The 24583-nt window shown below is 34.6% G+C and overlaps 1 protein-coding gene across 6 annotated transcripts in view; it reads right to left on the reverse strand.

Moving 5' to 3' along the window:
* The window catches only part of DENND1B (DENN domain containing 1B), a 255425-nt gene that overhangs the window by 133622 nt on the left and 97220 nt on the right, over nucleotides 1–24583 (reverse strand). For 4 of the 6 annotated variants that reach the window (XM_059942952.1, XM_059942967.1, XM_059942927.1 and 1 more), the window contains exons 4-8: nucleotides 23751–23800; nucleotides 21651–21770; nucleotides 7867–7936; nucleotides 6219–6254; nucleotides 2005–2085 (exon numbers count right to left, since the gene is read on the reverse strand). In XM_059942952.1, the coding sequence (XP_059798935.1) occupies nucleotides 2005–2085; nucleotides 6219–6254; nucleotides 7867–7936; nucleotides 21651–21770; nucleotides 23751–23800 (357 nt within the window). The remainder of the gene's footprint in view (nucleotides 1–2004; nucleotides 2086–6218; nucleotides 6255–7866; nucleotides 7937–21650; nucleotides 21771–23750; nucleotides 23801–24583) is intronic. The other 2 variants (XM_059942960.1, XM_059942934.1) reach the window with 1 other exon arrangement.

Consider the following 24583-nt stretch of genomic DNA (forward strand, 5'->3'; position numbering starts at 1 on the left):
TAGACCTTACCCTCTGCTCTATCCTCTCTACATTCTGCCCTTTAAATCGCTCAGTTATTCCTACAACCACGTCTGCAGATGACTCCCCGATTTGGGTTAAAACTTCCAGGTTATCCTTAGCTTTCCAGCCCCCAATCTCTAAATGACTACATAACATTTATTTCCACTTTGGCATTAAGCAGCAAAAGAGGATGCAGACATAAAGGGGCAGAGAACGTTATGCTGTTACAACAAGGGAACATTTCACAAAGGTGGGAACTGAGCTAGTTCTAAAGATACACAGTCTACAAGAGGTTTTAGAGGAAGCTGTACAACCAAGAAAGCACAATGTTCACTCGAGAAGATGAACAGAACACTGTGACCAGAGTAGAGAATCAATTCATGGGGAAGAAAACTGAGACAGAAAAGTGAAAAGCTGGATTGAGGCTAAGAAGTGGATGGTCCTGAAAGGCCAAAAATTTGGACAAATTCTACTGAAAATGGGGGACGACTGAAGGTTTTCATCAGGGGACTTTATATAGTTGAAGGAAGTTTGATCTTACGGCCTTTAGAAGGGACTGGAAGGAGAGGCTGTAGACTAAGGGCTGCCTGAAGTGATAGGCACCCAGACCAGGCTGCTGCCACTAGAAATATCAAGAAGGAAACCACAGAGGAGAGCACTGTGATCAAACAAAATCACAGGGGGAAATCCACGCAAGAAGAAGGTTATTACCAAAGAAAGAAGGAAATAAGGCTAACAATTTCCCTATCTTGCAAAAAACCAAAAGACCTAGAAAAACAAATACCGTATGCTAACACATATATATGGAATCGAAAAAAAAAAAAAAAAAAGGTCATGAAGAACCTAGGGGCAAGACGGGAATAAAGACACAGACCTACTAGAGAATGGACTTGAGGATATGGGGAGGGGGAAGGGTAAGTTGGGGCAAAGTGAGAGAGTGGCATGGACATATATACACTACCAAATGTAAAATAGATAGCTAGTGGGAAGCAGCCGCATAGCACAGGGAGATCAGCTCGGTGCTTTGTGACCACCTAGAGGGGTGGGGTAGGGAGAGTGGGAGGGAGACGCAAGAGGGAGGGGATATGGGGATATATGTATACATAGAACTGATTCACTTTGTTGTACAGCAGAAACTAACACACCACTGTAAAGCAATTATACTCCAATAAAGATGTTAAAAAAAAAAAACACCAAGAGAACTATTAACACGATTACATACATTTCAAATTGCTTTCTCCTTCAATTTCTCTTGCATCATTATATATTTTCCTTCCTTAATTAGAACAGTTTATTGTTATTTTGGAAGAACCAAAATCAACATAGGTAAATTTTAACATTCTATTATATGCCAAATTAATGAAGAAAATTAACGAAAACATTCGTATTTTGTGATTATTAATTTTGAACACTTACAAAGCCTCCCAAAGTACCAGGGTGATTTTAGTTATAGACAGTACAGTTCATTAAAAGTTTCGGTGGTAAATAATCTATACCACCACAGCCTTACTGCTTTGAGAAACTTTAATCATATTTCCAGTATTTGGTGATTATACTAAAAGACGTATTGAAGTATGGGGAAAGAAAGAGTTTTTTAACCCAGAATCTTTATCATATAGTTGGTTATATAGTACATTTTCAATACTTATTATGTACTATTTTCATTTTATGAAGGGTATTTGGTATTGTATACTTGTGTGGGTGTGGGTGTGTATTTCCTTATTATGGATAGATTTTACCTGAAAATCAATGTTCCTTGCAATCAAAATATTCTCAGATATTTGGTAACTTTTAGCATATAATTTAAAAATCTGTGATTTAACAACTACCGAAGTATACATCTATCATATCATGTTATGACAGTTAAAGCATGCCAGAAAGCCTCAATATCACCATTTAGTAATGTCAGTACAGGCATTAAAGTCTTCCTGGGAGCATGGGTGACTCAGCAGAGTTTCTAAACTGCTGTGACTCCAAACATCAATTACTGACTCAATACTTACCACACTCAAATTGACAGGAGTGTTTGCCTTTGGTACTGGCTGGTTATAGAGTGATTTGAGAGTTTCATTCAAATCATCTTCCTAGAGTAAAAAAAAAAAAAAAGTACATTTTATAAATGAAATAGGAACTAAGTAAATACAATTAAAACTACTTGACAAAATCAATCACTGTGCCTTCTCACTTCAGACCTGTTTTATACAGGCAGACCCGGGAGATACGGCGGGCTCAGTTCCAGACTACCGCAATTAAGCAAATAACAGCAATAACGTGAGTCTCATGCATTTTTCAGTATCCTAGTGCGTATAAAAGTTATGTTTACACTACACTGTAGTATATTAAATGTGCAATACCATTATGTCTAAAAAAAAACAGTGTCATACCTTAATTTAAAATACTTTATTGCTAAACAATGCTAACCATCATCTGGGCCTTCAGCAAGTCGGAATCTTTTCACTGGCCGAGGGTTTGCCTCGATGTTGATGCTGCAGACTGATGAGGCTGGTGGGTGCTGAAGGGTGGGGTCGCCGTGGCGGTTCCTTCAAACAAGACAATAAACTTTGCTGCATCAACTGACTCTCCCTTTCATCGGCAGTCTGCGATGCTGTTTGATAGCATTTTACTCACAGTAGAACTTATTTCAAAATTGGAGTCAATCGTCTCAAACCCTGCTGCTGCTTCATCAACTAAGCTCATGTTATATTCCGAATCCTGTGTTGTCATTTCAACAATCGTCACGGCATCTTCACCAGGAGCAGATTCCATCTCAAAAAGCCACTTTCTTTGCTCATCCATAAGGAAGCGATTCTTCTTCTGTTCAAGTTTTATCATGAGATTGCAGCAATTGTCACGTCTTCAGGCTCCACTTCTAATTCTCATTTCCTTGCTATTTCTACCACATCTGCAGTCACTTCCTCCAGTCAAGTCTTGAATCCCCCCAACTCAAAGTCATCCAATAGGGTTGGAATCAACTTATTCAAGCTCCAGTGAATATTGATATTTTACCTCTTCCCATGAACCAAAAGTGTTCTTAATGGCATCTAAAATGGTGAATCCTTCCCAGAGGGTTTTCAATTTACTGTGCCCAGATTCATCAGAGGAATCACTATCTGTGGCAGCTACAGTCTCCCGAAATGTATTTCTTAAATAATAAGACTTCATAATAAATTTAAAAATGATAAATACAATAAGTATAAATATAAACATAAATTTAAAATAATGATAATAATAAATAAGAGTCAAAATTACTTCTTGATCAACGGGCTGAAGAATGGATGTTGTGTTAGCAGGCGTGAAGAAAACAATAATCTTGTTGTCCATTTCCATCAGAGCCCTTGGGTGACCAGGTGCACTGTCAATGAACAGTAACATTTTGAGAGGAATTTTTTTCTGAGCAGTAGGTCTCAACAGTGGCTTTAAAATATTCAGTAAACCATGTTGTAAACAGATGTGCTGTCATTCAGGCTTTGTTGTTCCATTTACAGAGCACAGGCAGAGTAGATGTAGCATAATTCTTAAGGGCCCTAGGATTTTCGGCATAATAAATGAGCACTGGCTTCAACTTAAAGTCACCAGCTGCACTAGCCCCTAAGGAGAGAGTCAGCCTGTCCTTTGAAGCTTTGAAAAGTAGGCACTGACTTCTCCTCTCTAGCTATGAAAGTCCTAGATGGCATCTTCTTCCAATAGAAGGCTGTTTCCTCTACACGGAAAATCTGTTGTTTAGTGCAGCCACCTTCATTAATTATCTTAGGAGATCTCCTGGATAACTTGCTGCAGCTTCTACATCCGCACTTGCTGCTTCACCTTGCACTTTATGTTAAAGAGATGGCTTCTTTCCTTAAACCTCATTAAAGCAACCTCTGCCAGCTTCAGTCTTTCCTTCTGCAGCCTCTTCGCCCCTCTCAGCCTTCGCAGAGTTGAAGAGAGGTAGGACCTTGCTGTGGATGAGGCTTTGGCTTAAAGGAATGTTGTGGCTGCTTTGATCTTCTATCTAGACCACTAGAACTTTCTCCATATCAGCAATAAGGCTGTTTTGCTTTCTTACCATTCATGGGTTCACTGAAGTAGTACTTTTAATTTGCTTCAAGAACTTTTCCTTTGCATTCACAACCTGGCTAACTATTTAGTGCAGAGGAACGCTTGCATTTTCCATTTTAATTTTAAAGTCACAAACCTAGTTTTTAAGAAATAGGTACAATTTAAGTAAGATTATTGTACTAAGATGCAACTTTGACGCAAGATGCAAATATTCTAAATACTTCTTTTCTAAGTAGCTCTTAGTTACTACTTGCCCCATGATAAATGGGATTACGTAAAATATATAACACATCTACTTTATGGGATTTGTACAGTAATAATGTACCTTGATGTGCACACTCACTTTTCTGAAATACACATACAAATGAAGTAATAAATACGTGAAGGTAGCTTCTCATATACATAGTTATTTTTATTCTCTCTTAAAATGTTTATGTTGGGAGAATAAACCAAAGGTTAAGGCAGTTGTTCAAAGAAGTTAATCATTCATTTTAAGGGATATGGATACAAGACACACATGACTTGTCACAATTTCTCTTATAACTTGACTATGAAAACTTAATAATTCAGATCTCTACAAATTCTTGCAAAAGTGTGTACTCAAAACCGCCTATTTTCGTTAGTGTATATATGTCAATGCTACTCTCACTTCACCCCAGCTTCCCCCTCTCCCCCGTGTCCTCAAGTCCATTCTCTACGTCTACGAATGTAAAATAGATAGCTAGTGGGAAGCAGCCGCATAGCACAGGGAGATCAGCTCTGTGCTTTGTGACCACCTAGAGGGGTGGGATAGGGAGGGTGGGAGGGAGGCTCAAGAGGGAGGGGATATGGAGATATACGTATGCATAGCGCTGATTTACTTTGTTGTACATCAGAAACTAACACAGTATTGTGAAGCAATTATACTCCAATGAAGATCTATTAAAAAAAACCAAAACTGCCTATTGGAAATTCTCTTTAGAATGACCTAAAAAGAAGGACTCTAAAGCATTCATCACTTGACCATTTAAGCAATGAAATATACCACAGGATATTCTGGATGATACTGATGTTCTGTGTATACAAAATTCTTATGGAAACAAATTTTTTAAAAGTCTAGCTTTTAAGAATCCTTTGTAGTTGCCTAATGCTGATCAGGTAAGGATAACTGACTGTGAGTCTAAATTCCAATCTAAATACCCTGTGGCACTGAATTAACAATGAAAAGAAAAATTATTACAGTCATAGATTTACTTCCAGTTATTGATTAATACTGTGAACTTATTTTTTTCCACTAATTAGGAACACAAATGTAGTCTCCCTCACTTCCTCTCTTCAGGAAACCACAGTATGTTTTTTTACATATTCCAGTACTACATATGGTCTCAGGGAGCATATGACATACAATAAGTATAAGTATTAAGTTTCTGAAGGTAACGTATTCAGAAGTTGGACACCTAATACAATTAATGTTGGTTCCACATGTTTACTCAAAAAACACAAAGAACAAGAAACTATCATGAAGTAGAATTCTGGTTTGAGTTTTCAATGCAATAATTGAATACTGTTATTTCCAGTTATTTTCTTAGGAAAATGAATAACTGAATAGTTTATATATAAAATTGTACAAGTGTAAAATGACCTTCTAATGAATATTTCATAGAATTAAGTACATCAAGTGTAGAGAGGGAAATGTTTACACACCCAGCACACACACACAAACCCTGGACTTTTGACAAACACTAAAAACATGCTATTATGTTATAATAATAAAATTTGATTGCCAAATTAGGAGATTGCTCACTAGAAGACTAAAAGAAGTGTCTTAATTTATTAATAATACATTTAAATTCTATTTAATAAAAAGTATCTGGAGTAGTATTTGTATTGAGTTTAGGTCTGTTTTTAAAGATATTTACACTGAATCTTAAAAGATGAGTGTTCTACCAGTGTTCTAGGAAATTTAAGTGGCTCCAATAAGTGGATAGTATATTGTGTGTAGAAAAGTGGGAGCAGATAAGCCAGGAAGGACTATCAAATGCCAGATCATGAAGCTTCTAATATGTCAAGCAGCACACATGTTTAGGTTTTATTCTAAGGAAAAAAAGGAGCCACTGAGAGGATTATAAGCAAGCAGTAAAATGATATAATCAGGTTTCAGAAAGATCATTCTTAGAGATCAGAATATGGTGGTACTTACAACTAAGAATGTGTATAAGATGCCCATAAGTAATTTCTAGAGAGAAGAGAAAAGAAAACTAAGAACACCAAAATTCTAGGTGTAGATAAAGGAAAAAGTTCAAAGAAAAGACTGAGGCTATAACTAAAAGCAAAGAAAACACAATGTCAGATGACCAAACAAAATACAGTCTCAAGTGTGGAGGAGTATCAAGTAAGAATTTAAGCAGATAGCCAGAGACCAGAAAATATACCCTACATTTCAAAATTAGAAAGCAACAACAGGCAATCATTGCAGATTTTTTTTAAAAAAACTTTTATTTGAATTAAATTGCATCAAATAGCACAGCTAATATCTTAGTAAATTAGTCCTTGTTTAAAATAGGGAAGAATGATTAAGGGGAAAATTTACAAACTATCATCCCAGAGAAGTTCATTAATTCAAAGCAAACTTCAGTTTCTGTTTTGTTTTTATTTTTAAGAAAAAAGGATAAAGATGTACAGATAAATATAAGAGCTAAAGCTATAAAATTCTTAGAAGAAAAAAAGAAAGCTTCATGACATTGGATTTGAAAATTATTTCTTGACATGACACCAGAAGCACAAAGCAACAAAAGAAAAAAACAGATAAATTGGACTTCATGAAAGTTAAAAACTTTTGTGCATCAAAGGACACTATCAACAAAGTAAAAAGACAACCCACAGAATGGGAGAAAATATTTGCAAATCATATATCTGATAAAGGATTAATATCTGAATATGTAAATAACTCCCACTCCTCAACAACATGAAGACATGATTAAAAAATGGCAAAGGACCTGAATAAATAATTCTCCAAAGAAGATATACAATGACCAATAAGCACATGAAAAGACTCTATTTCGCTAAGGTTTAGGGAAATGCACATGAAAGCCACAATCATATACCACTTCACACCCATTAGCATGGCCATTATAAAAACAAAACAAAACATAACTGCTGGGGAGGACATGGGGAAACTGGAACCCTGTGCATTGCTCGTGGGAATGTAAATTGATGCATCCACTGTGGAAAATGTTATGGCAGTTCTCCAAAAAGTTAAGCACGGAATTACCACGTTATTCAGCAGTTCTACTTCTGGGTATATACTCAAAAGAATACACGGACTCAAACAGTTATTTGTACATCCACGTTCATAGCAGCTTTGTTCACAACAGCCGAAAGGTGGAAGCAACCCAAGTGTTCATCTAAATATGAATGAATAAACAAAATGTGGTGTGTGAATAACGGAATATTATTCACCCTTAAACAGGGAGGAAATTCTGACATATACTACAACATGGATGAACTCTGAAACATGAAGTGAAATAAGCCAGTCACAGAAGGACCTATATTGTATCATTCTACTTATACGAGGTACATGGTCCGATGCAGACAGACAGAAAGTAGTACGATGGTTGTTGCCAGGGACTTGGCAAGGGCAGGGAGGAATGGGAAGTTGCTGTTTAATGGTTAGAGAGATTCAATTTGGGAAGTAAAAAGGTTGTAAAGATGATGGTATTGATGACTGCAGAACAATGTGAATGTATTTAATGGTACAGAACTGTACACTTAAAGACAGTTAAAATGGTAAATTTCATGTTAGGTGTATTTTACCACAATTTTAAAAATGGGGAAAAAACATGACTTACCAGTTCCTTAGCCAAGTAATCTGCCAGAGTATTTAGAAGCTTGTAATATACTTCAAACCATGGCAGGTAACTGTAAAAAAAAAAAAAAAAACTTTAAAAATGTGTGTGTGTGTGTGTGTATATATATGTATCATTTAGAATCAAGAAACAAGATGGCAAAATAAACATCAAATCTAGATTATTTCAAACAGGTTGATCCTGGAGGGCAAAAAAGAACTATACCCATGTTCTCTTTACTGTTACAGTAGAATTTTACATATAATCTACTATTAGTTTTCATAAAGTAGTCAGAATCCAAAGTTCCATTATAAAGGTTATTCGTTACACACTTCTATTTTATGTTAGCAGCACCGAAAATCACTTAATCCCATCGCGTGGTATGCATGGTATGAGTGCACCAAAAGCGCTCATAGAATAAAAATTAACCACTGTAATAAGAAAATATCAAATAAAAACTAATTTTAAAAAGCTTTTAAAACAAAGATATAATCATTTCTTTTTAAATATTACTGAATTAAGTATATAAAAAATAGAATTATGTGCTTATTAATTAAATCAATTCTTCGGAAATTGATGTTTACGTAGGATGGTAAATTTCAAAATAAATCAATACAAGTAAGAAAGCCTATTTTAAAAATTGTAAATATTATAAATAGCATTTAAGTATCAAAATCACATATAATTTAAAAATCATTTTGATTCATTTTGCTAGACACAAATATAATTAATTTTATGAAAGCAAAATATTAAATCCAAAAATCAATTGTACAAAATAAAATCTGTACTCCTTTTCAAATTAAGGTATGTATATTTAAAATCTATCCAAAGTTTTTAATTGTATATTAAAATGTACACTTTTCACATATAAGAAGAGTAAATCACAAAACACACCAGTGTAGTTAATTATCAGTTAACAAATACTCATTTTTTTCTTCAGAGAATGACTACAACAGACTACTTTTTAAGAGAAAAAAGTGTGATACTTTTACTACACAATTATATACTGACAAGAGTACAGATACACAAAACAGATTTAATAATCAATGACTAGAGCTTAGAAAAACAGCATTCTTTCTGCATTTTTTTCATATAATGTCTGATTTATTAGTGACCATGAATGATGCTTTTTAATTAGGAGTAGCCTAAAGTCATAACAAAAGAACAGTCAGGTAAACGACAGTATCCTTACTCAGCAGAATGCTATAGAGTTCTTTAAAATGATCATTATAAATAGTAAGTAATGATATAAAAGATGCCTATCATATTTAAAAATATCTACCAACTTTTCGTTAAATCTAGCATATTGAGTAGTACATCCATTTATCTCTGTGCCCTTTGGAAATGCCACTAAAATGACTATAAATAAATAAAAAGGGTATAAATTAATGAGGACAAGACAAATGCAATAGAAAGCAACACAGGTGAATGGCTTTGTAAAGATGGTAAGCAAGCAAAGAATAACTGACTTTGCAGAAAAGAGAAAACCAAAACCTGAGTGTCAACAGAAGGGAAAATGACCATTAGCCAATAGACTGGCCCCCAAAGGATCCTGAAACACTGACCTGGGAATCTCTCAAAGGAAAAAAACACCTCAAAGGCCCTATATTTTCTTGTGAAACCAACCACTGCACATACAATGATGCTAATTCAGTTTAATGCCTCTATCTTAAATATAAATTAATGGTCCAACCACCAGATATTTGAGGAAATACAGACATCAATACAAACATAAAAGGAACTCCAAGTAAACAAAGATAATACAAACATCAGGTGAAAGTTTCAAAACTTATCATTAATATCCACAGGAGCTGAAAAAAGAACAGGATGCTTATTTTTTTTTTATTGTTCTAATCTAGTATTTTTTTTTTTAACATCTTTATTGGAGTATAATTGCTTTACAATGGTGTGTTAGTTTCTGCTTTATAACAAAGTGAATCAGTTATACATATACATATGTTCCCATATCTCTTCCCTCTTGCGTTTCCCTCCTTCCCACCCTCCCTATCCCACCCCTCTAGGTGGTCACAAAGCACCGAGCTGATCTCCCTGTGCTATGCGGCTGCTTCCCACTAGCTATCTATTTTACGTTTGGTAGTGTATATATGGAAGCAACCTAAGTGTCCATCGACAGATGAATGGATAAAGAAGATGTGGCACATATATACAATGGAATATTACTCAGCCATAAATAGAAACGAAATTGAGTTATTTGTAGTGAGGTGGATGGACCTAGAGTCTGTCATACAGAGTGAAGTAAGTCAGAAAGAGAAAAACAAATACCGTATGCTAACACATATATATGGAATCTAAGAAAAAAATAAGAAAAAAAAAAAAAAAGGTCATGAAGAACCTAGGGGCAAGACGGGAAGAACAGAATGTTTTTAAACAAAATGAAATCTAAAAAAGGAGAAAGAAGTGAAAAAATAAATTTTTAGACAATAAGAACAAGTTCTTAGAAATTCAAAATACAAATGCTGAAAAAAATTAAAATCAATAGAAAGATTAGAAACTAAATGACGAATATCTCCTAGGAACTAGGATAAAGAGACAAACTGATAGAAAATAAGAGTAAATATTAAAATATCAGTGTATCAATCTCGACTATCATGTAGTTGACTAATAGTGGTTCCAAAAAAAAAAGGGGAGGAAAAAGAAAATTTCTTTTTAAAAATTACTAGAAAAATCCCGGAATTTTAGACATGAGTTTCCACATTGAAAGTGCCACCGGAGTAATTGTAAAATAAATGAGCCAAACCAGAGTGTCACAGTGAAATTCCAGAACAGGGGCGACAGAAAAGCACCTAAGAATTTCCAAAGAGACAAAACAGGTAGCGTACGAAGGCATCAAATCCAAAATGTCCCTGAACCTCTGTTTCAACAGCAATTCTGGGAAGTCAGAAGATAATGCCTCCAAAAGGCAGAGGTTAAATCCCTTGCAACCTAGAATTCTTTGTCCAGAGAAACTATCAATCAAGTTTGGGGATAGACTAATAGCAGTTTCAGTCTTTCTAGAACTCAATAATTTACCTTCTCCATAATATTCTTGGGAAGCGACAAAATGGAAGAGTGAAGCAGAAAGGAGGAATATGGGGATATAGAGACAAGAAATTGAATTCCAGGGAAGAATAGGTAAGTCTAAGGATAAATGTGCCAATGCCTGGCGAGCAACCAGTCCAGATGGAAACAGGAATGAGGGCCTTGGGTAGGATTTTCTGGGACAGGGGGTTGCAACAAGCTGACAGCCTCATGTGGGAGTCTGGAAAAACCTGGGTGAGTATGTGCCAAAGCTCTGACAGTTTGGGGAAAATCTGAGAATCAGAAGTTAGTATGGGTAATCTCAATTTTCACGTTCAAATTACTCAACTCTTCTAACCCTAGTGCTTAGATAGCTAATCTACTTTCTACCGTATCTTTCCCTTACAAAAAAAAAAAAAACAAAAAACCTTAAACATTACTAATACTGTTTTTAGATTATCAACTCAATATCATGCAAATTACCACATCATATTTTCCATACTCATTATAACTCAATGAAATAATTTTCATTGAGGATGTCCTGCCAAGACACACTGTAGTTCCTTGGATACAGTACAATCTCTTTCATTTGAAGTCATTTCATAGTCAACATTTCAACTTTTAACAGCCTGAAGAAATTGCTATTTCAAGAAAATGTCAATGTGTTATGTAATTCAGATCTATATGCTCAGATGAGATGAGACCTAATCTAATCAAGGAACATGCAGGTCTGTTTCTATCCTGCTCTCAAGAATCTTAAAGCAAGATTTATTGACTTTAGGTGGTTCGCATGTCTACCTGTTAATCCTTATATTGTCATTTTCACCTTACTCAAATAATGTGGAACCTTGTTTAAACTTCCTTCCTGGTTCACTATAAAAATAAGATATGTAATAAATCTCTCATAATTATAAGTTATTGCAAAGTGAGAGAATCTTTTTTTTCTAGACCAAATGTTCTGGTTTTCTCACCTTTACATTATTACTTTTCATTGATTATCTTCCCCTTCCAATTTCTTTTCAAATTATGAAAACAAACTGGAATCCAATTTTCCATTAAAAAGCTAGTTTATACCAAAAAACCACAATTTATTTGTAAGATTATGGACCTGTTTTTGAAAATGAAACAAACTGAATTAATAATTGATTAACAGTCAGTTTACTTTTCAAAATTTAACAGTGCTAGGTATTTTGGTATCATTTTATAATTGCTATTATTTTTTATTATATCCAAGAATACTTTCAACTGCATTACATCCTGATACCAGGCTATGTTTGTTCTTTATACAGGGATGTTGGATTTTGTTCTCATGTTCATTCAACTCTTGACTCTATTATATATAGATCACTGCTATAAATCAGACTAATATAATTTTTTAATTATCACAACAAGGCTTACACCTATGAGATATTTCTCACAGTGATCTCTAAGGCTCCATCATGCTTAGTTATTTCTGTTTGGACAGTAAGACTTACTAGTCAGGTCTATGCCCATCTAGGGAGTAGAGAGCAGAATCTAAGAATCAGAGATTCCACACATTAAAATAACCGGAAGTACAAAGAATAAAACGTCTTAGGCACTAACTATATGTATGAAAATATGCTAGGTACTTTATACGTGTTCTCTCACTTAATTCTTATAATAATAATATGATGTATATTTGACTAAACTAAGGTAAAACAACTTATCCAGGGTCACAAAGCTACCAAATGGCAAGCCTGAGATTAGAACTCCGACTGAGCAATACAAGCTCAGGGGTCTACCAATCACCCAATACAGGCATGTACTTCTATAATACCCAGCCTTTGAATAAACATTGTCCAATGACCAGATGTTTTCAGGAAGTTGCATAAAATGTGACAAAATTCATTCATTCTGGTTTAATCTTAAATCAGCCTACTTATAATTTCTATCCACTGAAGTAAATTCTATCTTCTAAAATTTGTTTAACTAATGTTCAGAGCATTACCTTCCCTTCTGCCTCAAATTATATTTTATTCATATGGGCAAATTTCCCAGCAGATAGACATCTGTTTAATTTGATTCTTTCATTTCACAGATTGGCAATTCCTTCCAATTATAGATTTTAGTACTGCTTATACGTTCATCACTGTGGATAAAAATTTTGAAAAGGATATGGCCTGCAACATGGTACAAGATCTCTGCCCAAACAACATAAATCTATCAACATCTAAGTGTATTTCGATCAATAAGAAGACTCATAACTGCATTATCTATTGTCTAGCCAACATTTTTCTCTATATATAATGTGTTCATGAGAGATAATGGGACAGACTCTTTCAAATTTCTACAACAGCACTGCCTGATACACCAGCAAGTACCATCACCATAAAGAACTGAGTTTAGTTACACACAATGTGCTTTGTGAACATGTACTGGTTCTTGGTGATAACTAGCTCCTTTTTTTTTTTTTTTTTAATATTTTTAAGTTGAGGGCATTTTTTTTTTTTTTTAAAGCTTCTTTCTTTCTTTCTTTCTTTTTGGCTGTGTTGGGTCTTCGTTTCTGTGCGAGGGCTTTCTCTAGTTGTGGCAAGTGGGGGCCACTCTTCACTGCGGTGCGCGGGCCTCTTACTATCGCGGCCTCTCTTGTTGCGGAGCACAGGCTCCAGACGCGCAGGCTCAGTAGTTGTGGCTCACGGGCCTAGTTGCTCCGCGGCATGTGGGATCTTCCCAGACCAGGGCTCGAACCCGTGTCCCCTGCATTGGCAGGCAGATTCTCAACCACTGCGCCACCAGGGAAGCCCCCTAGCTCCTTTTTAAGAGTACATATCACTCATGTTTTTTTTAATGAAAACATCACTTGTACCCAAGTGGAACTACTCTGTAACCTAGTCACGCTCCTAGGATGTCAAGGAAACAGGGACATTTTCCGTTGCAAATAAACAACAGCATCCAGAGCGGAGGGTGCAAACTGGCTACGTGCAGACATATCCAGCCCACAGTCATATTCTGTTTGGGCAACGCACCATTGTTGTTGTTGAACTGAGTAAGTGGCCAACTTCTAAATCAGATAATTCACTTAAAAATCTAGATTCCTTCTCTTAAAAATCAAAAGAACTGGCAATACTGGTTACACTTTTTTTTTTTTTTTTTAACTTTGCAACAAATACCTAAAGCTGGGTAACAGCTTCTGTCTTTGGATGGGGCATGTGCTATTTATTTGGATCACCCCAATTTCCTACTGTCAGCCAAACCTGCTTATCTCATTTTAGGCCCTCACCTTGTCCCTACAGGTAACTGAATTCACAACCACTGGCATGGAGCAACTATTCAACAGGAAGTCCTGCTCACTTTTTTATATGACAAGAAAATGGTCCAGGGTACACAAAGTAGTCAATAATTCAAATATTTTAACAAGATTCCATTGCACACTTTAAAGATAAAACGTGTGCCAAAAAAATACATACACACACACATATATAAAATAAATATTATAAATTATACAAGCTTACCTTGCTCAGGTAAGAAATGTTATTCTCATGTTTTTATTTTTGTGGTTTCTTAGATAATTTTCAAACAACATATGTTCAAAGCAATTAATTTTTAACTAATGTATAAGCTCCTAAGCTGATTATCATTAAGTTAAAATAGTTTTCACTAAATTTTACAGTCCTAATCTGTTTTTGTACAACCAAACACAAAAATCCCAGAGAGTTTTTAAAAATGTATTCAGCATATAATGACTAAATAAGATATTTCACTTGAATTTTATAAAACTGAAAATGTAATTCTTTAACAAAGGATTCCTGGGACTCTCATAGTCTTGTAAACATACATAAATGTAAAACAAATACATGAAGGCCAATTATTTTAAAACGAAAGTCAAAGAATCTCCTAAGATTATTTCCTTAATTTTTCATAAAGACATAAGGCAAAGGACAGATGTATATGTAAAGCCATGAGTCCACTTAGTGGCAGGGAGACTTCCCTCACACTTGTGCTTCCACTATCCAGCTGATAAAACTTTTACATCCAAAAGTCAAAGGTTAAATAAAGGAGAGGAAATGTTTTTTGTCAAATAGTCAGGTAACCACTAACAGTCTAAGTGGTCAGCAGGAACCTAACTTAGAGTAATCAAATAAAACTAAGGAAACTGCCTTTCCCTGGAAAAATGTCTAATGTCTAGAGGCTGTTTTTCTGTCTGGAAAATTGACACAAAATGTGTAAAACTGAAACATTCTGCTTCTAAGGGACTTGCCTCAAGGAAGAGTGTGAAAGCCTCAAGTTTGGTATGAGTTACAGGGTAGGGGGGCAGGGAGGACTACAGAGTCCCCAAACACCAAACTGTCTTCCTTATGCAAGTATTTCATTGTGAACCCTTGGCGACAACTTTATAGTTGTAAAATTATGCTAATCAACTTAGGGGAAAAGTTATTTCTTGCATTTTTGCTATTATACGAAAGCAATTCTAAATACAAACGATGGCATGATTTAAATTAGCAATATCTCAGGGTATTTTTGAAATCTTGTTAAAGTAGGAGAGACATGCCATAGAAAAGGCTAAAGCATAAAAAATTCAAAATTAAATATTGACTTTTATATTAAATAAACCTGAATTCTAATATTTCTTCTAAAAAGTGAATGAAACAAATACAAATTAAATACACTTACTTTCAAAACTCATAATAGCATAAATTCAGTAGAAGAAGAACCCATGGTTTTGAGAGCATTGTGTGCAAATTTTCTAGCTTAGAACTCTAAGGTAAATCTAAATTACTTTCAAGTCTTATACTATGGCATCATCCAGGATGAAAAGTAGCTTTAAAGCTTTATGTGAAAATTTTCTAGCTCATAACTCTAAGGCATAGAATAGTTTTTATTAATAATGTATATAAATCACTTAGCAAAATGCTTGGCTTATAGTAAACAAACACTAAATGATGTTGCTATTAATTTATTTGTTATTAGTATTACCATGGTCATCTCTAACCTAAAAGTCTTTGCTATTCAAGAAATCCAACACTCAGAGTTATTTTTTGCTTTTCTAATGAAAATTTACTACCAATTTGTATTTAATTTTACTTTGTATTAAAAAATCTTAAACATCCTTAAATGTATCCCATTTTCATTATGACTACTCTTTAGGGACCTAAAATATTTTAAAATGTTCGATATCAACAAAAACTCAAGAGATATTTATACTTTTCTTTTAAAATTTAGATCATTAAAACACAAACATTAGAAGGAAAAATAAATGAAGTTTTTTGATGAAGATATAGTTGATCACAATAAAAAACATTTAGTGTTTAACAGGATATAAAGACAACAGGAGAAATTATTAATTTCTATCTAAGAATCTTAAATCACTGATACTAAAAATGACCTCTGAATAATCAATCCAGTATTATCTCGCAACAGAATAACTAAAAATGCAGTATGTTTCAATATAAATGCACTAATTTTTCACAAAAGACAGCTTCAAGAAAAAGATGCTAAAATTTTTTCATATTTGGAAGTCATAATATACTCCAGGTAAAGAAATAAGTAACTAATTTTTAAAACTATAATCAGAAAGGAAATCATCTTTGCGCTAAATCTCAACTTTTAAGAAAAAAAGTGAAATGACCAATTGTCAGGTTAAGCATGTAGAAAAATTCTCAGCACTTACAGTGGATAATACGAAAGCCATAGAAGCTTTTTCAATGTATTAACTGCTTCTATATATATTCATTCACTTTACCAACTGTGAATAAACACTACAGTTAAATATTTAGTTTGCTATCCAATAGAAAGATTTATAAATGTGTCTTAACAAGTCATGGAAATAAGTCTAGAATGAACACCAAAATTTAAGTAATGGTTATGTTTTACAAATATAAGTGCCTGTATTTTCTTTTTCTTTATTTTCTTCCAATTTTCCTATAGTAAAATATATTACTTTTGCTAACAGAAAAGCATGGTTAAAGACATATATTTCTGTGTCTTGCTTATTCAAGTATTTTGTCATTTTTCTCAATAAATTTTAGCCCTATTAATGCTTAATTCTAAGAAGCCTTAGAATTTAGGACTTAGAATTAAGGCTGAATTCTAAGAGGACCAGGACATTCCCAAAACACTGAATGCAAACATTACTCTAAAGCCCTGGCAGCCAGCAGTGAACACTCAGAACACCAGCAGAGGCGGTCTTCTCTCACAGAACCCCTGGAAGCAGCAGTCTGGAATTCAAGAAATTAGCCTTTAAATGAAGAGACCTGATTGCCCCAACCAATTCCATGAATAATTCGTTTGCTACTTCTACTTTCCCTTCCCACAACCCTCCAAAAATGACTACCTAAATTCTAAGTCTTGGTTTTATATGAAACTAAACAAACTTTCTCCTACTACATCTTAAGGATAGGATGAAACTGAGTGTTGTTGGAAGAGAAAAAATAGTAGGAAATAAATTGTAGGTGTAGTCACATTTCTCCTGTCCTCTCACAAAGCATTTCCACCACGTCAAACATTCTGTGTTGAAATTACAGAAAAACACTAATATGTGGCTCTAAGATGGTGATGGGAACGTCACCTCACAAGTAATATTTTTTTCCCTTCCAAAGATCATTCTTCGCACTGTGATTCCAAATTTCAAGCATGTAGAATGAAATGCGTGTTCCCTTCCCATTCTTAATTCTGCTAGTCAACAATGATCAGCTGCTGCCTTTGGAGTATCTCCACGAAAACACACCTGTAGGACCATTTCCTCTCCTGGATGTCTTACCTGACAAAAGGTGATCTGGGTAAATTCCCACACATTTTTAATATGCTCTTTATATAGTCCTGACATCTCAGAATTTTACAGCAGGAAAAACTGATTAAAATTACTTTGGCTCACTGCAAAAAGTGGATGAATGCTGAAGTGTACAAAGTAAAAGAATTAGAGATCTATCCTTTTATAAGTATATACAATCATATATTAATATATAAATCTGTTATTGACTACTCCTTAAAATATACACATTTATATATACATATAACTTGTTCTTTACAAACATAAGAACACGCTATAAATATTACCTTGAAACTTTTCATCATTTCACTATATATCATAAACATTTCTCCAAGTCAGTATCTGTGTGTATAATTTTTCCTAACAGATAAATAATATTCCATTGTACTAGTCATTAATTCATTAATGTATTTAGTCAACAAATATCTATTAAGAGTTTACTATTGTAGGCACTGGGAATACAACGCATCAGTGAACAGCACAGATAGCGTTCCGGCAGGGAGGGGGCACAAAGTGGAGCCTGGGGAATGGACCATAAAGCACCTAATCAATTCCTCCTGAGAGACATCTACGTCCAGTGGTTTTGCTCTTATAAACCATGTCATAATAAATAACTTTGCTCACACTTTACTGCTCACCACTGGGAATCCTGAGATTTAAATTTCAGGAAATGGAATTAACTGAGTCAAGGAGAAAGAGACTTTAAAAATCTGATAGATATTTTTAAATTCCCCTTCAAAAAGTCATGTCATTTTACAGTCCTACAAGCAGCACATGAAATATCTATTTCCCCTCATGCTTATTTTTTTTTTAGTTTTTCATTTCTGCCCATCATAATGTGCTCGTTTCTTTTACCTTTAGTAAGGCTGAGCATCATTCATAGGTGTGTGTGTGTGTATATATATATATATACACACACACACATATATATGTATATATATGCTATTCACATTTCCTCTGTGAATATGCTGTTCAGATGCTTTACGCATTTTTCTATTGGGTTGTTTCTCTCTCTTATTATAATCTATGGTGATTAACTCTATGTCACAGTGATTGTAAATACAATCCTACCAGCTTATTATTGGAATATTCAATTTCCTTACTATATTTGTCACCAAACAGAAGTTTTCATCATTACGTAGTCAAAAGATGCCAACGTTTTTGGCTTCGGGATTCAATGTCAGGATTCAAAGGCTCTCACGGTTACAGTAGTTTTTAAAAATCAACAACAATCTCTTCTAGCACATTTAGAGTTGCATCCTTCCTTTCAACACTTATAAAGTTAAATCTAAAGTGGTGAAGACTCAGTGTAATCCATGGACAAACCAGAACCCAAAACACCATTATTCCTCTCACTATGGCACTCACCGAGACTTGCCAAAATTATTTTCACAGACGTACACCGATTACACCTTAAAATAGGTATTTACATATCCATCACAACTTTCTAAATAAATTGCTGCATTTGATTATATTTTCATTCTCTGTTCTCTAATTTACTGGCTATTCTCTAAATTGGCTATTCTCAAAGAACACCGTTGCATGCTACTTTCCAGGACAATGACTGAGACATGCCATTAACACCTATGAGATGGCAGTCTTTTAATTCTCTAGGAAAAAATAAGCTGTAGGATAGAATTTTCTCAATTTAAGATTCTCATTCTCCTCCACGATTTTTTCATAAAGCTTTGATACCTACTATTTCTTATCTACCGGAAAGCACCGTCAAATAACAAAAATAAAAGGAACATTTACTCTTTTTAAAAAGACTAAATAATCAATAATGCTTATTGTGAAAGGTTTTCTTTATTGGCATAGACGATTTTTTTGTTTTTTATTACATTAATATAATAGAACCATATTTTCTGCAGGTAAGACTATTCTTAATGCAGAGAACTACAACATTCAAGTCTTCTTCCACACAGACGAGTTTGAGAACTATGTAAAAATAACCTGATTATGGTAACTGCTCTAGAATCTGTTTCCTACAAACTAATGACAACTGGTTTGGAGATACAGACACTACACTAATCCTTCAATCATTTAACAAACTGCTATAGTTCATGTTTTGTGTAAATATTTCGAGGTTAACAACGGCTTTCCTAAACTGAAACAGAAATGTCTAAGAATGTTTATTCTACAAGCCCATTCATAGGGACTATTGTGAAAATTTAAAAACTACTTGCTAATTATTAATAGGTTCATTGTATTCAAAGTATGTTAAGAGTTCAAAACAAAGAGAAAGATTTAGACTCTTTAATTATGGATATCAGGAACTCACTTTGGAGGCAGTGAGGTAAGCTGTAAAATAGATTCAAATATTACATAAGAATGATGTCTATAACTTACTCTCAAATGGGTCAGCAAAAACAATACTACAACAGAGAGAGAGACATAACAGAATTTGTGTGTGTACACAGAGAGTGGCGGGAGGTGGGGAGAGACAGAAGCAGGCTAACGACTGTCAATCTAGGGGATGTGTAGACAAGAGCTCATGGTACTATTCTTGAAACTTTTCTGTAAATTTGACTTTTTAATGAAAAGACTTAAAAATTCATAGAGAAAAATTAGAAAGCACGTACAGCTTCAGTCTTTCCATTAGGGCAAACTTGTCTTGGGCACAGTGTATAAGATGATAGTCCCCTTTAAAGTGTAGCTTTGGAACTTTCAGCATGAAGCACAAGGATAAAAGGAGATCCCCCCACCCACTTTCCACATGGTCACTCCCAACCCCGCTGCCCAAAAAACTGGCTTCAAACTAGAAGAATCAGCCTACAGCTTGAAGCATAACACTCTTCTGGATAAAACATTAACTTTTAAGTACAACTGTTCCAGAAGAAAAAGTTGTGCCTAAAGAAAGAAAGAGGCACATCCACATTCTATTACTTATAAAGCAGTTAAACATTTACTTTTGAATAAAGATTGAAAAAAATTCTCCAACTCTTAACAAATATTCTGAGTAGAATTTATAACTTAACCCTCAAAGAATGAAAGGAATGTAGCTAAACAGCAAATGAACAGAGTAGACATCAATTTTATACCAAAGTTCTCTTGCAATACTTTAATTATTAAATTTAATGTTATTTCTTTTACTATAAACATTTCTATAGAATCTAGCTTGACCAATATCCATATTATAATCACAGTATAGAGTCCTATTTGTATAGAACACACCTACATTTCTGAGTCATCAGGACATATTAAAGGGAAGCTAACCTTCAGGACCGTCCTCCTCAGCACTAGCAACTCAAACCCAAGGTCCACAGACAGAGACGCACTCTCAACTGTCTACCGAGTGAGTCCAGGCCAACCAGGTAAGTGATGGAGGCAGACAGGCAGGGCTTGTGAAACAAGCAGACTCCTGACACAAGGAGACACCTGCTGCTCAGCACCAGCTCAGTGTTGCTGGGACAGCAAGACCAGCACTAGCAAAAGGAACGAGAAACATGAACTTTATGCAAAATTTCACTAAAATTTATAAGGTTAGAAACACCTTCTAAAATTTTTAAAACACCATGTGGCCAAATAAAACACCTCTAAACACTTCTGCCCAGAATCACCGGTTTGCAACCTTTACCTTCGACCAACAATTCACTTTCAAAAATCCAAGTTCTGGGTCAGCAATAGAACACATATTAACTTAACTGAATTTCTTGCATCCTACGTAATATGTGAAGCATATATTATCTGACCTCATATCTTAATTTTTCAAAAATAAACCCACAAAAACTAATCTGTAAAAGGACCAATTCTAACACAACATTGTAAATCAACTATACTTCAATAGAATAATTTAAAAAAAAAAAAAAAAGGAGCCAATTCTTTGAAGCAAAATTCTACTGTTACTGGTAAATCTTTAAACCGAATTGATGCCATATATAGAGAGTAAATAAAATTATTTTTCAACTTAGTTGGATTTAAAGAAAACAACTAAAAAAAAATATAAGCATATTTTTAAGCATCCCAAGCATAGCAAAATACATAAGAAAGACACCGTTAATCTATCGTGCCTCCAATTTTATTTTTTACTACAAATACTTACCTAAGGATGCATAAGCAGATTTTGCCTCCTGATGTGAGTCGGCAGAATCCAAATCTCTGTTTACTTTCAATGTCTGTCAGTACAAAGGCAAAGTGCTGTCCGACTTGATTCTGAGACACTCTAAAATACAGTAGTATTATAACACTTTAAGCCTTGTGTGAGAACTTTCTTAAAGAAAAGCAAACGCAAGGATAGATGTATGTGTGGCACTGTTTTCACCTTTCCAATCAGTTGGTTCTCAAAGCTACAATGACGTTTTAAAAACTAAAATGAGTGTGAAATGTATAAACTAAATCATGAAGCAAGGACCAAGATAGGTTGTAACGCCTTATGGGCTGAGCAATTCAGCATATTCTAATCCCTTACTAGGGAATCATAAGGTATCTTACCGTAAGTTTTCACCTGCTTGAAAGTACTTATCAAATATCTCGTACATTCCAAACGTGCTACTAATGGAACCGGGGAGGTGAGAAGCTGGTCATATGACGGTCCGCCCGCCCCTCTGCGGCCTCTCCTCCGGGTGACTCTAAGGCTGCTCACACAGCAAAGCGTGTTGCTGCACAGCCTAAGCCACCACCAACTCTGTGTCATTGCTTCTTGTGTTGACACTCTCACCCAATAAAGTACCATACAAATTACTGTTGGCATTTTTTTTTTAGCATTCCCTTCTAGAGCTACCTGTATCCTGGTAATAAATTTCCAAGTACAAAATAAGAATACAATTTCTATAAAAAAAAGCTTACTACAAAGAATCTGAGCTAACGTGAACTAAGTACCATCATACGTGTCACACTGCCATGTAAGGTGCGGTATAAATCATTACGCTGAATCTTTACTATTATTTATAATATACAAATATATTTCCTGTTACTGGCCATAACCTTGCCATTAGACAACAATAACTGAACATCTGCTTCCTTGTCCCAAAATAAAGTTTCCAGGACACCTAAACTTTGGCTTTGAAATAGCCACAGGAATTAATGTACGAGGAAACAAGCTACTTACCCCTATTGCACCAATACTACAAATCATTTGCAACTGTCAGGAAATACTGCAGTTCAAATGCTGAACATTTAACAAACACACTTTTATGGGGACAGGTTTGTTTTTGTTTTTTTAACTTTTACAAACTTCAAAACAACCTCTAGTGTCTACTATGCCCTCTAGTGCCCAATGTCCACAATTTACTTCCATAGCTTTTCTTCCTTTATTTCATCTTTGCTATTAATTTGGAAATTGCAAATTTAGCAGGCAGAAGTGATTCCCCAGAAAAGAGGTAAAACAAGGGGCATCATTCACCAGCAGTACTTATTAGTACCAATTAGCCCATCGTTCGAAAGGCTTTTATCTTTAACACTGTAAAATTTTAGATTTTTACTAATCTTTACTTTTAGCAAAATATTTTCCTAAAATAGATTTTCTTTTAATATCACCTCACAGCATACCCTTAAAAAAAACTGATAATAGGGTATGAAAATCACATGAAAAACAATAAATGATCTGTTATTATGCTCAAAGGGCTATATATTCTGTGACATTCCAGCTACACACAGGTAATACTCTATTCATTCAGCATTTGTTCAGTAAAATACAAACATAATGAGATTTTCAAAACTGCTAGGCAAGAGGGTTTCTCCGCAGCCTTCCATAATATTGCACTATTTCTATAAAGCTATTCTTGGGAGACAACCAGCCATGAGTTTTACAATATCACACAGATGGTCTTTTCAATCAGGGTGAAGTGAGATAGAAACCAGGATATATACATCTAATTTTAAAAGACACAATTCGAAGGCTCTGATAAAGGACATGTTAATGTTTTTTTCTCCTAGTGCTTACAACATGTACCTGAAGAATAAAAGGAAGAAATGGAACCTTAAGACTAATCCTAACTGGCCACAGTGGAATAAACAGAAGGTATAATGATTTAGAAGGCTTCTCCATTTCAAATATTATTTAATTTTGAACCTCTAGTCTTTTCTGTTAGAGGCAATGGAAAAAAAAAATACATTTCATTTTATAAAGAAAACACATGTAATAATTTTAAAGTGCTCACTGAGATAGGCTAAGGTTCTTTTTAAATGATGACTTATACTGTACCTTTCAACGTCAAAGGGGAAACAGAACTTTGGCACAGTCTGTAGTACTTCCTGCAAATGCAAAAAAAAAAAAAGCTTTAGAATATTTTTAAAGATGCAGTCAAAACTTTTTTGGAGACATTTTTTAGGAAAAAAAAAGTTTGTCTTTTTCTTAAGAAAAATAACAGAGGTTCCTGGACTAAAATAATTGATTATTAAAAAGGAATTAAGTGTGTGCTTTGGCAGATTGCACTGACAATGCCACGGAAGCCCCAGGAGGGAAAGGCCTGGCCTGAAGGGTATTAACACCCCTCACATCCCCGCTGGGACTCCCTTCAACAAGGCCATATGGATTTTACAAGAAGCACCGCACCATATGGGTAAGCTGCGTCTGCTGCTGCTTGTACCACAGAGTAGCCACAGGGACTTCTGACAGATCCTGGCTCAGAAATATAAATGTTGTTTCAATTAAAATGCAGGCAGAGAAAAGGGAATGAAGTTGGCAGCAATGAATTACTGAGAGGTATAACAACTCTACGTGCCCCAGAGTAAAATGGTTCAAAAAAAAAGGATTTTCTATAGCTAAAGAAACACATTTATATGTTGAACTCTTGGTAAATTCAACATCAGTAACACTAAGTTTAATCCCAAATAACACTCTTAAAGAAATGTGTATCTAAAAATAAGCCTTTAATGTAAAACTACATAGCTTCTACGCTGTGCACTTTTATTTAAGAATTTCCTAATATGAAAATCAATGTTTTAATTAAGCATAGAAAATAATCTTACTGACTTGAAATCTGCAGTGATTTTATAGTTATTATAAAATAATTTTAAAAGCTTTTAGAAATCATA

The sequence above is a fragment of the Balaenoptera ricei genome, chromosome 1 (assembly GCF_028023285.1).
Source record: "Balaenoptera ricei isolate mBalRic1 chromosome 1, mBalRic1.hap2, whole genome shotgun sequence".
Taxonomy (NCBI): Eukaryota; Metazoa; Chordata; class Mammalia; order Artiodactyla; family Balaenopteridae; genus Balaenoptera; species Balaenoptera ricei.